The sequence below is a fragment of the Prunus avium genome, chromosome 2 (genome assembly GCF_965620075.1).
Source record: "Prunus avium chromosome 2, drPruAviu1.hap1.1, whole genome shotgun sequence".
Taxonomy (NCBI): Eukaryota; Viridiplantae; Streptophyta; class Magnoliopsida; order Rosales; family Rosaceae; genus Prunus; species Prunus avium.
Window position 1 is genome coordinate 13122812 of NC_142285.1, and position 13561 is coordinate 13136372.

General features: G+C 50.1%; 1 protein-coding gene across 1 annotated transcript; it reads right to left on the minus strand.

Annotated features, from left to right (window-relative positions):
- Positions 1–2205: 2205 nt before the first annotated feature.
- Positions 2206–2718, minus strand: LOC148296537 (uncharacterized). The gene has a single exon (XM_088248558.1). The coding sequence runs from the start codon at positions 2716–2718 to the stop codon at positions 2206–2208; it is 513 nt and encodes a 170-aa protein (XP_088104684.1).
- Between the last annotated feature and the right edge of the window lie 10843 nt (positions 2719–13561).

A 13561-nucleotide genomic window follows, 5' to 3' on the forward strand; every position in this document is an offset into this window, starting at 1 on the left:
AGGGGCTCCTTCGGCTAGCTCATGGCCGTGATTTGTTAGGCACAAACAGATACTTACTCAGAGGAGCCGGATACCTCAAATATTCCTCCCGGACTTGCCAGCAGCCCCGAGCGACGCATGAATCCTGAACTGGTATTGGAAGTCTTTTTTTTGCTTGTTGCCTTTGTGTATACGTGCTGCGTATTGCCTGCTTCACCTCACCATTCATGCCCTGCCACATATATATATATATATATATATATATATATATTATTATTATTATTATTATTTTCGCAGGTGGTCCTTACTATTGTGGACACGACACATCCTTCCTCAGAGGTCGGCCCTAGTTTTCCCACTGCTGACACTATGCAGACTGCCGACGAGGTACCCATTCCTTGTTCCCCATTTTCTATGTCCCAACTTAGCCTCCTCTTAGGTCACTCATCCCTTAGACTTGCTTTTCTTTCTTTTCTCAGGTTGAGGGCGCTCCACAAGGCGCGGAAGGCGTGCCCTTTACTCCTCTGATTGATGTTGCTGCCCTTGTTACCCCGCATCTTCTTTGAGACTTCCTTTATGGCGTTCAAAGCCTTCTTTGATGGCGGCGTCAAGATTCTCCGGTCCATCGACGAACTCCTCCCTCTTTGTTACAGGTTCGATGGGTATGCAATATTCCAAGGCACCCTCGTGTACCCAGAAACGATCGGAGCCTTGAGAAGGTTCATGGACAAGTATGGGTGCTTTGCAGAAGTCACGGGTATCAGTTCATCCTTCTCCAGGAGCGCCGCCTTCCGGGCTTTGGGTTTGGTACTTCACGGGATGGACACTATGGAGCTTTTGGACATCACAGACCACCGGCTCCTTTGCTGGCGAGATGCGATCTGTGAGGCCATGACTTTAGGGTTCCCTGTGGACCTTCTTCTCAATCTAGTGAGAAACTTAGCATGCGCTGTATTCGGAGCACGGGCTATTGATAGTATGAGATCGCTGCCGGGTTTCGACGAGATAAAGCCTGCAGTCGACGCGCTGAACCTTAAGCAGCGCGAATTGGAAGACAAGCACCGTGAGTTCCAGACTTTGCTTCTTGCTAAGGGTGTCTCAATTGATAGTGCCGAATGCGTGGCTGAGGCAGCGACCAGGTCGTCTCTCAAGGCTTCTTCCGTTCTCTTTGGGCATTCCTCATAGCTTTAAGGTATGCAATCTTTTTTTATTTTTATTTTTATTTCTCTGTTGCACTACACCTTCTAGCATCACCTAGCCTTGACGCGTGCCTTCTTTTTCTTTTCTTTTTTTTTGCAGGTTACCCTCTTTGATTTGGAGCCACTTGGCTTGATGTGCAGTTCCTCATGACCATAGGACATATCACCCTTCAGCATGTATAACTTTATTTTGTGTTATGGCTGTGTACATTTTGGATAATCTAACGATCATGTCGTTATGGTTTTTGCAATGTAACTTTGAACTCCCGGAGCTTGTATTAATTTATCAATGCTCGAAGCATATTGTAATCCACGTATTTCATATATATGCTGTTTGGTTGGAAAGATCTGTCCTTGTGAAACTTCCTCTTTCTGAGATTTTCTGGCAGGTTGGATACTCTTAAAAACAAAGTACATGCTGCCCAAAATTCCAATAGGACTTCTGAAAAACAAGATCTCTGCTACACTGCTTTTAGAATTTCTTTGCAAGTCTTGCCTTAGTCATTTGGCCCAAGACGCACCTCCTCTTTTTTTTTTGTGATGCCTCTGAAGGGGCTAGGCCGACATGTTCATGATTCCAAATGTTTTGAATTGCTTATTGAGAGGGTACAATGGTTCCATTGTTCCAGCACCTCAAGAATTGCATGCTCCCTCTTTTGTAATAGCTTGGCTTATGTCATTTTGCTTAGGCATGATGCTTGTTGACGATTTGGGACCCCATCCAAGTGGCTTTGCTTGGCATGTTTTACTGCTAAGTGGCATGTATATATATATTTTTATTATTGTTATTACATACGTATATATATAGTATTTGGTGCAAGGCGAGTTTGGTGCTACATAAAGGAAAATAATAGCTCGGCGACAGATTTTTTTTCAAAATACTCCTTCATTTTCATTGCAAAGCTTATGCTACCGTAATGGTGCATCATACAAGAGTTTTCCAAAATACCAAGTGAGAACATAGAAGGAGTTCATATTTAAAACAAAGGGAAGTACAATAATAAAAAGTGCTGGGCATGAAATGAACTTAGCAGTAGTAGGGCTTGAGCCACTTCCCGTTGATGGGATCCGTTAGCATGCCTTTTTTGACAGAGACCAAGCGATAATAGCCGCTGCTGTAAACTTCTTTGACTGCAAATGGCCCTTCCCATTGCGGGGCAAACTTGTAAGGTCCCGATACTTGTCTTCTCACATGCTCGACGACTTTTAGCACGTGGTCTCCTTGCTTGAAGGCTTGCGGCTTGATTGTTCTGTTGTAAGCTTGGCCAATGGTTCTGTGGTAAAGTGCTGTTCTTCTTTCGGCTTCCACTCTTTTCTCATCCAAAGCCTCGATATCTAACAAGCGCCACTCCGAGCATGTCTTTGCATCCCATTTAAGGTCATTAACAGCTGATACTCTAGCAGTGGGGATAGTGATTTTGATGGGAGATATGGCATCGGAACCGTACATAAGGCGAGAAACCCGTGGCGCTCCTTGGAGAGGTGCGGTAAGCCCATAAAGCATCCGGCAGGTGGACACTCCAGCCTCCTTTATACTCATACACCATCTTGCTTAGGATTCTCAACAAAGTCTTATTTGTGGCTTCTGCTTGGCCATTTCCCTGCGGGTAGTATGGCGTGGAACGACGATGCTTGATGCCATAGCCGCTAAGTGTCGAGCTTACTTGCTTGTTGACAAATGGGGTACCATTGTCGGTGACGATCTTTTATGGGATTCCGAATCTGCAGACGATGTATTCACGGATGAAATTTGCAACTGCAGCCCCCGTGGCCTTTCGAAGAGGAATTGCTTCAACCCACTTTGTGAAATACTCAGTGGCTGTGAGGATCCATATATAACCATCAGAAGGCGGGTGGATAGTTCCGATCAGGTCAAGCCCCCAAGTGTGAAAAGGCCAAGGAGTACGCATGTCCTGTAATAACGTGGGAGGCTTGTGCCTTAGATTGCCATGAACTTGGCATGTATGACACTTCTTCACGAAATTGCATGCACCATTCTGTTTGTGCCTAATAAATCACGGCCATGAGCTGGCCGAAGGAGCCCCTTCTCTCGGCCCTGACTCTTGCTCGTAAAACTGAAACGCAGCGTTTCAACAGGGTGCTTTGCCTTCCTGAAGACAAAAGAAAAATGCCAAGGCATGATCGTCTCGGCCTCGAGCGCAGGCCGAGGCCGAGGCCGAGCAAAATCACGGCCAAAGGCATTAAAGGCGAATCATCACGTGACAACAGGGTCCCAGGCTTCATTTAATGAAGTAGTGCCTCTGTTTATTGCAGCAAACCCACTGACCACGAATGAGCATTTAATGCGCGAGGGAAGGTGGGAAGTGACTGAAGTCAGGATTTGGTGATGAGGATCAGAGTGATTAGACGTAGACATTCTCACAAGAATCCTTGCAGCTTGAGAGAAAAGGTCACCAACTATCAGAGCAATAAATGCGTCTCCACGGCGAGAAGCGCAGAACCCACGATCAAGAGCGGCGGCCGAGATTCACCGGGATTTATGGGGTCACAACACCATGCTTCACGATCCCAAATGTCGATTGGACTACCCACTTGCTCTAATCAGGCTCCACCATGCAGATTTTCAGCCTCGATTACTCCTCCAGGAACTCTTCCTATAAATACAAGGCTCAAGCTACATTCAAAAGGTTCAAACACCAAACCAAAGCCTCCCACGGAGCATTTTTTCCTGTAATGCACTTTCAATATCTTTACTTGCTTTCCTAGGAGTAGTGTTAGACTGTAAGGAAAATTCATTCATCAATATATCATACGACACTTGATTTTCAAGGCGCCAGAGCACCGTCTTTGTTGTTCGTTCCCTCACCCCATATATCATACGACCGTCATTCCCTGAGCGACGCGCCGGAGCACTGCCCAAAACCCACCACCAACACCATCACTCAACGACCTTGTAGTTCAGGCCGTGAACCTAACAGCCGAGACTAGTTCCTCTCTCGGCTACAATCGTTTGATTAGAAGACGAGTTCAAACAGGCGCACCACTTATCCATCCTATGCTCATCAACATCTCGATGCACAGTAGACCGTGCTGGCACGCCCGCGCACAACCACACCGCACCCAAAAGCAGGAAACCGCGTGTCAACGCATATCCCCTCGGCCCAGAACTCCAGGCCGTGAGATTTGCGCGGCAGACACTTTTGGCACGCTCGGTGGGATACTTGTGAAAAACTTATGGTGGAAACTAGGGCACAGGCAAAGCTCAAAAACAAAGCAGTCGAAATGACTTCTGAGACTCCTGAGTCCACCTCACCAATCATAAGTACCGAGACCAAACATACGGTCAGGATCTCGGCTAGCGTTCCAGTAACGATGGAACGTACGGCCGAGTCCATGCAGGAACAGGCAGTAGTGGAGGGGCTGATGTCCAAGCAGGCCTACAGGATAGAAACATCCTTCATGGCCGCGATGGACAGGTTCTCCTCCGAACTGCGAACGCTTTTTCAGGAGAGGATGCCGGTAGCCTCGCCCGCGACGCCTCCCAGAGCCGGACCGAGGAGCCAAGAGCGCGAGAGAATCGAGCCTTATGGCGAAAGCAGCAGCCTCGGCGTATCGGCCCACACCCAAGCATCAGGCTATGGCCAGCATTCTTTGCCACCGACAAACAGCTGGGAGCAGTCGCAGCCCATGTGGGCAAATTCCGGACCAATCTATCCAGCAAAAACAGCATGCGGCCCACTCCACGTTTTAGCCAAAGCATTAGGACGGAGTAGCCCTGCGGTGTCTATGGCCGAGAAATTCGGCCCAACCCATACCTCGACTGATCAGGCGCAGTCCGACCAGACCGACGTGACTGGGGAGTCACCACAACCATGCGATCAGAATGGCTCAACCGCTGCACTACTATTACAAATACACGATACGGCCATTCCAACGACAACACAAACGCACCTAGGTTCCCATTATGATGCAGATCAACGGAACCAGGTGACTATACCTCGATGGCCAGCGGACCGAGCTGATCTCGGCCAAACCCACGGCGTTCCTCTGAAACTACCTGGCTAGGTCGAAATGACCGGGCCCTGTGCTCAAAAGACCCAGCAGGAAAGGCCGCGAAACGATGCGCGACAGGGCGAGCCTTTTCAAAGGTTTCAGATCGAAGACATCCGATCTATCTTGAAAGACGTTTCAATACAGGGGGAGCCGGGGGCACCAGGGTACACAAAGCCGTGCCTATTAAGCGAGCCCATGGTTTGGCGCAATTTATTTCCTAAAGTTTTTTGGGCACGCCGCGTTTCAAAAAACTCGGACGTGGGCACATCTACTTATGTCTCGGCCATTGGCCGAGACACTAATAAGCTATTAAGGTTTACGGTTCGATTTCTTCGAGATGTCAAGCAACACGGCAGAAAGAAGGAGGACTACTCGCGAATGATGCCCAGGAGTTCAGAGAGTTCAAAACAGTTGAAACTCGACGCCTACAACTCGGCGCAAGTTCAAAAGGAAATGGCACCGAGGACCTACGACAAAAAAGTCAAGAAGAAGAAAAGAGGGAGGTAGGTGAACGAATTAAACAAACGGTACGGTCAACATAAGGCAAGAAGCATACGTTTGATTTTTTGGGAAAAAGACTAGCCTTATAATTAGTTTAAAGGAGTTTCATTACAATAAAGATGAACGACCAGTCGTGGCCGGTCGAAAAGTACAGAAACTATACAAAAATATATATAAAGTAAAATGTATATGGTTAATTATTACATCCCAAAATATGTCAGAAACAAGTCACTCGCCACCCGCCTAGACCCCTTCGCTGAACATCCCCCAGATCAGGCAGGTAATCCTTCTCCAAGCGATGTCCCCACCGTCGATGTCTGCCTGCCATCTCGCTCGGATCAGCTTCCGCTCGGCCAGGGCCTTCTTCGTCTCGGTCGCTGCCTTGAGGATTTGCTTGGCCGAGGACTTCAGTTCTTTCCCGGTCGCGACCGCGCCATCTCGGCGCTAGAGTATGAGAGCTCGACGAGCCTGGAGCTCGGCGATCTGAGCCTCGACCTGCGCAAGTTCTTCAGTTTCCCGTTGGACCACGAGGTCGTTCTCTTTCAGCCGAGCCATCGCAGGGTGGACTTGGTCTTTTATCTCCACCAAATCCTGCTCGAGCGAGCTCCCCTCGGCCATCCGCATGACAGCTTCAGCATACCGGCCGATCATTTCCTCCAGCTGAGCCGAGTTTAACAGATCGATCGCCATAGCCGTGTCCAAGCAGGACCTAAACTCCGTAAGCGTCCCGGCGGCGGTCATTTGCTGAACTCCAAGGAGGAGGAACTCTCGGAGCCGTTCAATGACGGTCTTGGAATCCTCATCCAAGGGAGCCGAGGCCGAGCTCCCCCCTTCCTCATGGAGGCTGGCGTATAGCTCCTCAAGATCATCGGAGGAGGTGGCCTCCTGAACATGAGAGGGAGTAGGGGTGAGAGATAACCAGCTAGGACACAAGGAGATAACAAAAAGAAAGGACTAAATACTCACGGCGAGCGAAAGCTCGGTTCTGACCGAAGAGGTGGTCCTCAGGAGACTCGGCACACTCACGACCGCGGCTCCAGTTACCTCCGACTCGGTCATGACCGTCGAATCCTGGGACAACGGCGCAGGGGGCATGGTCGCGGCAACCATGGCCAGCGGCGACGACGATTTGGGATGCTAGAGACAAAATTCGGTCAGAAGTATAGTGCAGTTCTAAAGAGAGAACGATAAAGCCAAGTATAGGGAAAGTGGACTCTTACCGAGCGAAAGGAGATGCCGCTTGGGCGACGAGGGGCGGACGGCAAGGGCTCACCAAGCACGTCTGCAGCAGGCTCTTCGGCCGCCTCTTCGGTTGGCTCCTCAGCGGCCTCTTCAATGGCCTCCTCGCCGCCCTCGTCGGCAGCCTCCTCAGCGGCCTCTTCAGCGGCTTCCTCGGCGATCTCTTCGGTCTCCTCTTCGGCAGTCTCCTCGGCAGGCGGCACTTCTGCGGACGCAATCTCAGCATCCAGCACCTCAGCCACTTCTTCGGCAGTGACCGCCTCCTCAACCGCCGCCTCTGCGGCTCCCACCTCCTCGACCACCATATGGGCAGCAGCCGCTTCCTCTACATACGGCACCTCGGCCATAGCCTCCTCCTCGACTATTGCCACGTCCTGAGGAAAAAACCAGATTACCAGAATGCACAAAAGAGGAAAAAGGATGCCAAGGAGGAATACTTACGATCGCACGAGGGGCCTCACTCACAATCACGGGAGGAGCTTCCTCCTCACCTCTACCCTCCAAGAAGGTAAAAAGGGTCCTCTTCCTCGGCCGCTGCAGGGCCGCCGTCTCGGCCACGGCACTCTGGGCCAGTGCGGCCTCCACCGTTGCGGCCTCAGTACCTGGCGCCTCTCGGCTCCTCTTGCGACATGAGGCTGCGTATACAAAGAGAAGGGACAAAAGTGGTTTAGAGAGGCCGGTGAAGAATAAATGATAAATAGAGAAAATAGGCGAGGGTTACCAGCGACAGCGGTTGGTCGAACTGGCAGGGAGGACGGCACGGTCCTGTGCGCCAGCGTCTTTCGCGCCCCCACAACAGGCGTCGCCCCGCGAGCGGGAGCTACAGTCGAGGATGGGGCCGCGGTGGAAGCCACGGCCGCTGTTCCAGCCAGGGGAGGGGCCGTCACCCTAGGAACGGCCACGGCCGGGGTACTCAGTTGAGGAGGCCCGGCTGATACCTTCTTCACTTTGCTGCCCTTGGGGGTGAGAGGGTCCCAGTCTGCGTTCTTTAGAGCCACTCTTGCGGCCTCTTCAACAGGCCGGATAAAGCTGGCCGAGATACACTCCTCGTACCAGACCCTTCCATCTTCGTCATACGCATTACGACGCGACCAGGGCGTCAAAGTCAGGAAGGTCACCCCTGTTGAAGCTGGAAGGTTATGCCAGCCACGCCGTGCTGCTGAGAGACATCGGCCCTCCAGGACGAGAGCCGGTTGGTTGACAGAGGAGGGAGTGGGGCCGTCTGGATTAGGCCAAACTGTCGCGCCACGAAGTTTGGCAGATAAATCTCAGCCCCAGCCTTGGACAAGCCGCAGTGAAGGTCGCGCGAAACCAGGAAGGAGCCCCAGATCTCCTTCAGATCGTTCTCCGTCTCAACATCAGGAATGACGGAGAGGTCGTGAGTTAGGAACAGGGGGAACGCCCGAGCAAGGCAGACTCGGAACTGTGTACCAATCCTCTCAGCCAGGCCATAGAAAAATTTGTAACAGAGGGCCGAGGTGTTATGCTTCTTGGGGGCTCGGGCAAATGCATTGGCCAGCGACTCGGCATCGTTGATATCGGCCACCGCCCTCAGCTTTGGGAAGTAGGCTTGCAGCCAGAACTGGAAAGCCCACAGCGGACAACTGTGCTTCGGCTTCATTCCATCGGTGATGATGTCGTGAAGCGTGCGGTAGATGTGGCCGAGCAAAAATGGGCCAAGTGCTAACCTATCGCCCTGCGCTAGGTAATCAGCCACGTGGGCGAACTCTAGGGTAACCTTATTCGCCTGGGTGCAGAATACAAACTTGCACAACCAGTACAGCAAGAATGCAGCATGCTCAACTTCGCCGAGGGGGGCGATGACGTCGTCTTCGGCGCTGTCCTCCACTCCAAAATTACTGTAGAAGCTGGAGTAGTTGAGCATATTCTTCGCCTTGTTCCCAACAAGTCTCGTGAGAGTGGGCCACATGGTTTTAAAACTCCCTTCCACCTCGGGAGCAACGAGGGCGGCGTTTACTTCCACGCCGAGAGGGGACAGGCCGAACAGGGCGGCCATATCGAGCACGGTTGGCGTCATCATGCCGAACGGAAAATTCATAGTGTTGGTGGCTGACGACCAAAAACACTGTTGCTGCGGCCTGAGGATGTTCCAATCCTGGAAGTCCCCCCCATCAAAGGCCGAGAGATCCACCAAATTGTTCTTCAAATGGGCCACGAGCCTCTCTGGCATTCCGCCATCAATGGAGGGGCTAAGAACGCAGGAATCAGTAGGGGCACCATCATCATCAGCCCAGGGCGCGATGATGTTGGGGAGGACCGAATCCTGGATGTCTCGGCAAATAGCCTCGAATTCAGTATGGAAGGCTTGGGACCAAACTTCAACGGAGGTGGAGGTACTGGAGGTCATTAGAGCAGGTTTGAGATGAGTGTTTAAGGGGGAAACGCGAGAAAAAGATGATGAACGTGAAGAACACTGGAAGAAAGTCCTGAAAAAGGGAGAGGGTTTGTAGGTTCTGGAAAGTCGCGAGCTCAGGAGGGATTCTCTGGTAAACTTAGAGGTTCGAGAGTTTGGTGGGTTTGAAGGTTTGAGAAAAGGGTTTTTTGACAAAGCTTGGGCGTCTGAGAATTCTGAAAGCGTAAGGAGAAAGCGAGGAAGTCTGGGATTTTATATTGGCGCTAGAATTCGAAACAAAAGGGCGTGTCTCTCTCGAGAGACGTAACGTTCTGTCAGCACGCTGAACAAGCGCAATGACGTGTCAAAAGCCCAGTGGCCGTCGTTTCCTCTGACAAAACGAAGCGACGCCCTGGGCAATGATGGCCTACACGACGTGCTTGAGGCATTAAATGCGCCGACTGGTCTGCACATTTAATGCCCCAGTTGTCAATCACTTCAGAAGGAATGCAAAGGGTCCATCCCTTGGAATCTATTCGGCTCCTACCCATGCCGAGGCCGAAGAATCCAGGGATGTGGGGGCAATGTTTGTGCCTAATAAATCACGGCCATGAGCTGGCCGAAGGAGCCCCTTCTCTCGGCCCTGACTCTTGCTCGTAAAACAGAAACACAGCGTTTCAACAGGGTGCTTTGCCTTCCTGAAGACAAAAGAAAAATGCCAAGGCATGATCGTCTCAGCCTCGAGCACAGGCCGAGGCCGAGGCCGAGCAAAATCACGGCCAAAGGCATTAAAGGCGAATCATCACGTGACAACAGGGTCCCAGGCTTCATTTAATGAAGTAGTGCCTCTGTTTATTGCAGCAACCCACTGACCACGAATGAACATTTAATGCACGAGGGAAGGTGGGAAGTGACTGAAGTCAGGATTTGGTGATGAGGATCAGAGTGATTAGACGTAGACATTCTCACAAGAATCCTTGCAGCTTGAGAGAAAAGGTCACCAACTATCAGAGCAATAATTGCGTCTCCACGGCCAGAAGCGCAGAACCCACAATCAAGAGCGGCGGCCGAGATTCACCGGGATTTATGGGGTCACAACACCATGCTTCACGATCCCAAATGTCGATTGGACTACCCACTTGCTCTAATCAGGCTCCACCATGCAGATTTTCAGCCTCGATTACTCCTCCAGGAACTCTTCCTATAAATACAAGGCTCAAGCTACATTCAAAAGGTTCAAACACCAAACCAAAGCCTCCCACGGAGCAACTTATTTTTTCCTGTAATGCACTTTCAATATCTTTACTTGCTTTCCTAGGAGTAGTGTTAGACTGTAAGGAAAATTCATTCATCAATATATCATACGACCCTTGATTTTCAAGGCGCCGGAGCACCATCTCTGTTGTTCGTTCCCTCACCCCATATATCATACGACCGTCGTTCCCTGAGCGACACGCCGGAGCACCGCCCAAAACCCACCACCAACACCATCACTCAACGGCCTTGTAGTTCAAGCCGTGAACCTAACAGCCGAGACTAGTTCCTCTCTCGGCTACAATCGTTTGATTAGAAGACGAGTTCAAACAGGCGCACCGCTTATCCATCCTACGCTCATCAACATCTCGACGCACGGTACACCGTGCTGGCAAGCCCGCGCACAACCGCACCGCACCCAAAAACAGGAAACCGCGTGTCAACGCATATCCCCTCGGCCCGGAACTCCAGGCCGTCAGATTTGCGCGGCAGTCACATTCTTCATGGTGGGCCAATAATACCCAACATTCAGCAGCTGCCGATAGAGTCTTTTCATCCCCTGGTGTTCACCACATTCTCCAGCATGAATTTCCTGCATCACTTGCTGTGCTTCAGATTCTCCTAAGCATTTCAAATCTTCAGCATTAAACCCTTTGCGATAGAGGGTGGATCCATCTACAAAGTATCTCTTCAGCGTATTTTTGAGCTTGTGGGCATGCTTAATGTTGCTCGGTAGAACTCCTTCAATAAAGAAGGCCAAGTATGGCACCCTCCAATCTTCCGCAAATGAAATGGTGAATGACTCTTCGGTGGAGGGTATTGTTGCACAATTGGGACAATTGGTTTGGACTTCAGCTGCTTGTTTCTTCATTTTTGGCCAATAATAACCTTTGCGTTGCAAGAGTCGATATAGGCTGATTATTGGCTCCAAATTGCAAGTGGCTTCATATACCTCTCGAAGTCTTCTTTGCGCTTCTGTCAGTCCTATGCAGCGAGTCAGAATACCTCCTGGCAGGCGTCTGTAGAGTTCGCTGAAGATAACCACATAGTCCTTCAAGTCCTTGATGTTGCTTCCCTCGATCAGACCCTCTTTCACGGATTTTCTCCAATCCTTTTCCTCCAACGGCTCTTCCTGAGCCATTGCTTCAACTGCTGGAACATCCCTTTTTATCACGGTGATGTTGGGCTGCTCTTGGATAAATGAGAGCTTTGACCCCAATGTGGCCAAAGCATCGGCTTATCTATTGGTGACTCCTGGGATATGTTCCAGCAACACTTGCTTGAAAGAACCGATCAATTTTTCAGCAGCTGTGCGATATGGCGCCAATGTTGATTCTTTTACAGCAAAGCTTCCTTGTAACTGACTTAGCACCAAATTTGAATCGCCAATGATTTTGATCTTCTCTATGCCCATTTCTTTTGCTGTAGATAACCCCATAATGAATGCCTCATAATCCGCCACATTATTTGTGCATGGAAAATTCAGTTTGAACGAGAGGGCCGTGGCTTGCCCTTCGGGGTTGATGAGTACCACACCTGCTCCTCCACCATTTGACGTAGAAGAACCATCAAAGTAGAGGGTCCACGGTTCTTCCTCTGTAACAACAGCCACCGTTTCCAGCAGCTCCCCCAAAATCTCCTCCGAAAGAATTGGTCCTTCTTCTTCAGGAAACAGAGCCAGCATATCAATCACGGCTTGTCCTTTGATGGCCCTAGGAGTTGTGCATGTGATATCAAATTCGGACAGCTGCAATAGCCACCTTGCAAGGCGTCCGGAGAGCACCGGCCTTGTGAGCAAGTACCTTACGGGGTCAAACTTCATGATGAGCTGTAGCTTATGAGCAAGGAAGTAGTGACGCAAGCGTTGCGCAGCATAGACAAGGGCAAGGCATAAAAGCTTGGTCTTTGGATATCTCGTTTCAGCTCCCCTTAATTGCCTACTCACGTAGTAGATAGTGCCCTCCTCTCCAGCATGGTCATCTTGAGCAAGTAAGGCCCCGACTGCTGTACTGGTTGCAACTAGATAAAGCTTGAGAGGAAGCCCTGGAATGGGTGCTCTCATGGTGGGCAGCTTAGCAATTATTTGTTGCACCTGCAGATAGGCTTCTTGGCATTCTTTGCTCCATTCGTATGGCCTGCCCTTCTTGAGTAAGGGAGTAAAAACACTCATAGTGGCAGCAAGACCTGGGATGAAGCGCCGGATATAGGACAATCTCCCCATGAAACTTTTCAACTCCTTTGGATTTCTTGGAGGCGCGAGGGAATTTATAGCTCTTGTTTTTTCAGGATCTACATCTATGCCACGCTGATGCACTTGAAACCCCAAGAATTTTTCGGATGACACCCCGAATGCACACTTTTTGGGGTTTATCTTTAACCCATACAGTCGACATCTTTCCAGCACCTTCCTCAGCACCTCTTGATGGCCTTCTCTAGTTTTTGACTTCACCACAAGATCATCCACATAGTCTTCCACCTCTTTCCCCATCATATCATGAAACACTGCTATCATGGCTCTTTGATAGGTGGCACCAGCATTTTTAAGACCGAATGGCATGACCGTGTAATAAAAATTCTCATATGGTGTTCGAAAGGCCGTCTTCTCAGCATCTTTGGGTGACATTTTAATCTGATTGTAACCGCTAAACCCATCCATGAATGATAGCAAACCTTGACCCGAAGTTGAGTCAATTAGGATATCCATGTTGGGCAGCGGGAATTCATCCTTTGGGCAAGCTCGGTTGAGGTCTCGATAGTCCGTGCATATTCTAATTACTCCGGTCTTCTTCTTCATGGGAACAATATTTGCTAGCCATGTTGGGTGCTTGATTGGCTTGATGAATCCAGCAGCTAACAATTTCTCAATTTCCACCTTGATTTGCTTTTCAACTTCATGATGAAAATTCCTCCTTGGCTGCACAACAGGTTTCGTACCAAGCTCAATATTCAACGTATGACTCACCAAGTTTGGATTTAAACCGGGTATTTCTTCATAGCTCCAAGCGAATACATCACTGAATTC

Coding starts and splice junctions, on each gene's coding strand:
- LOC148296537 (XM_088248558.1), bottom strand. CDS start 2,718: ATGAGTATAAAGGAGGCTGGAGTGTCCACCTGCCGGATGCTTTATGGG.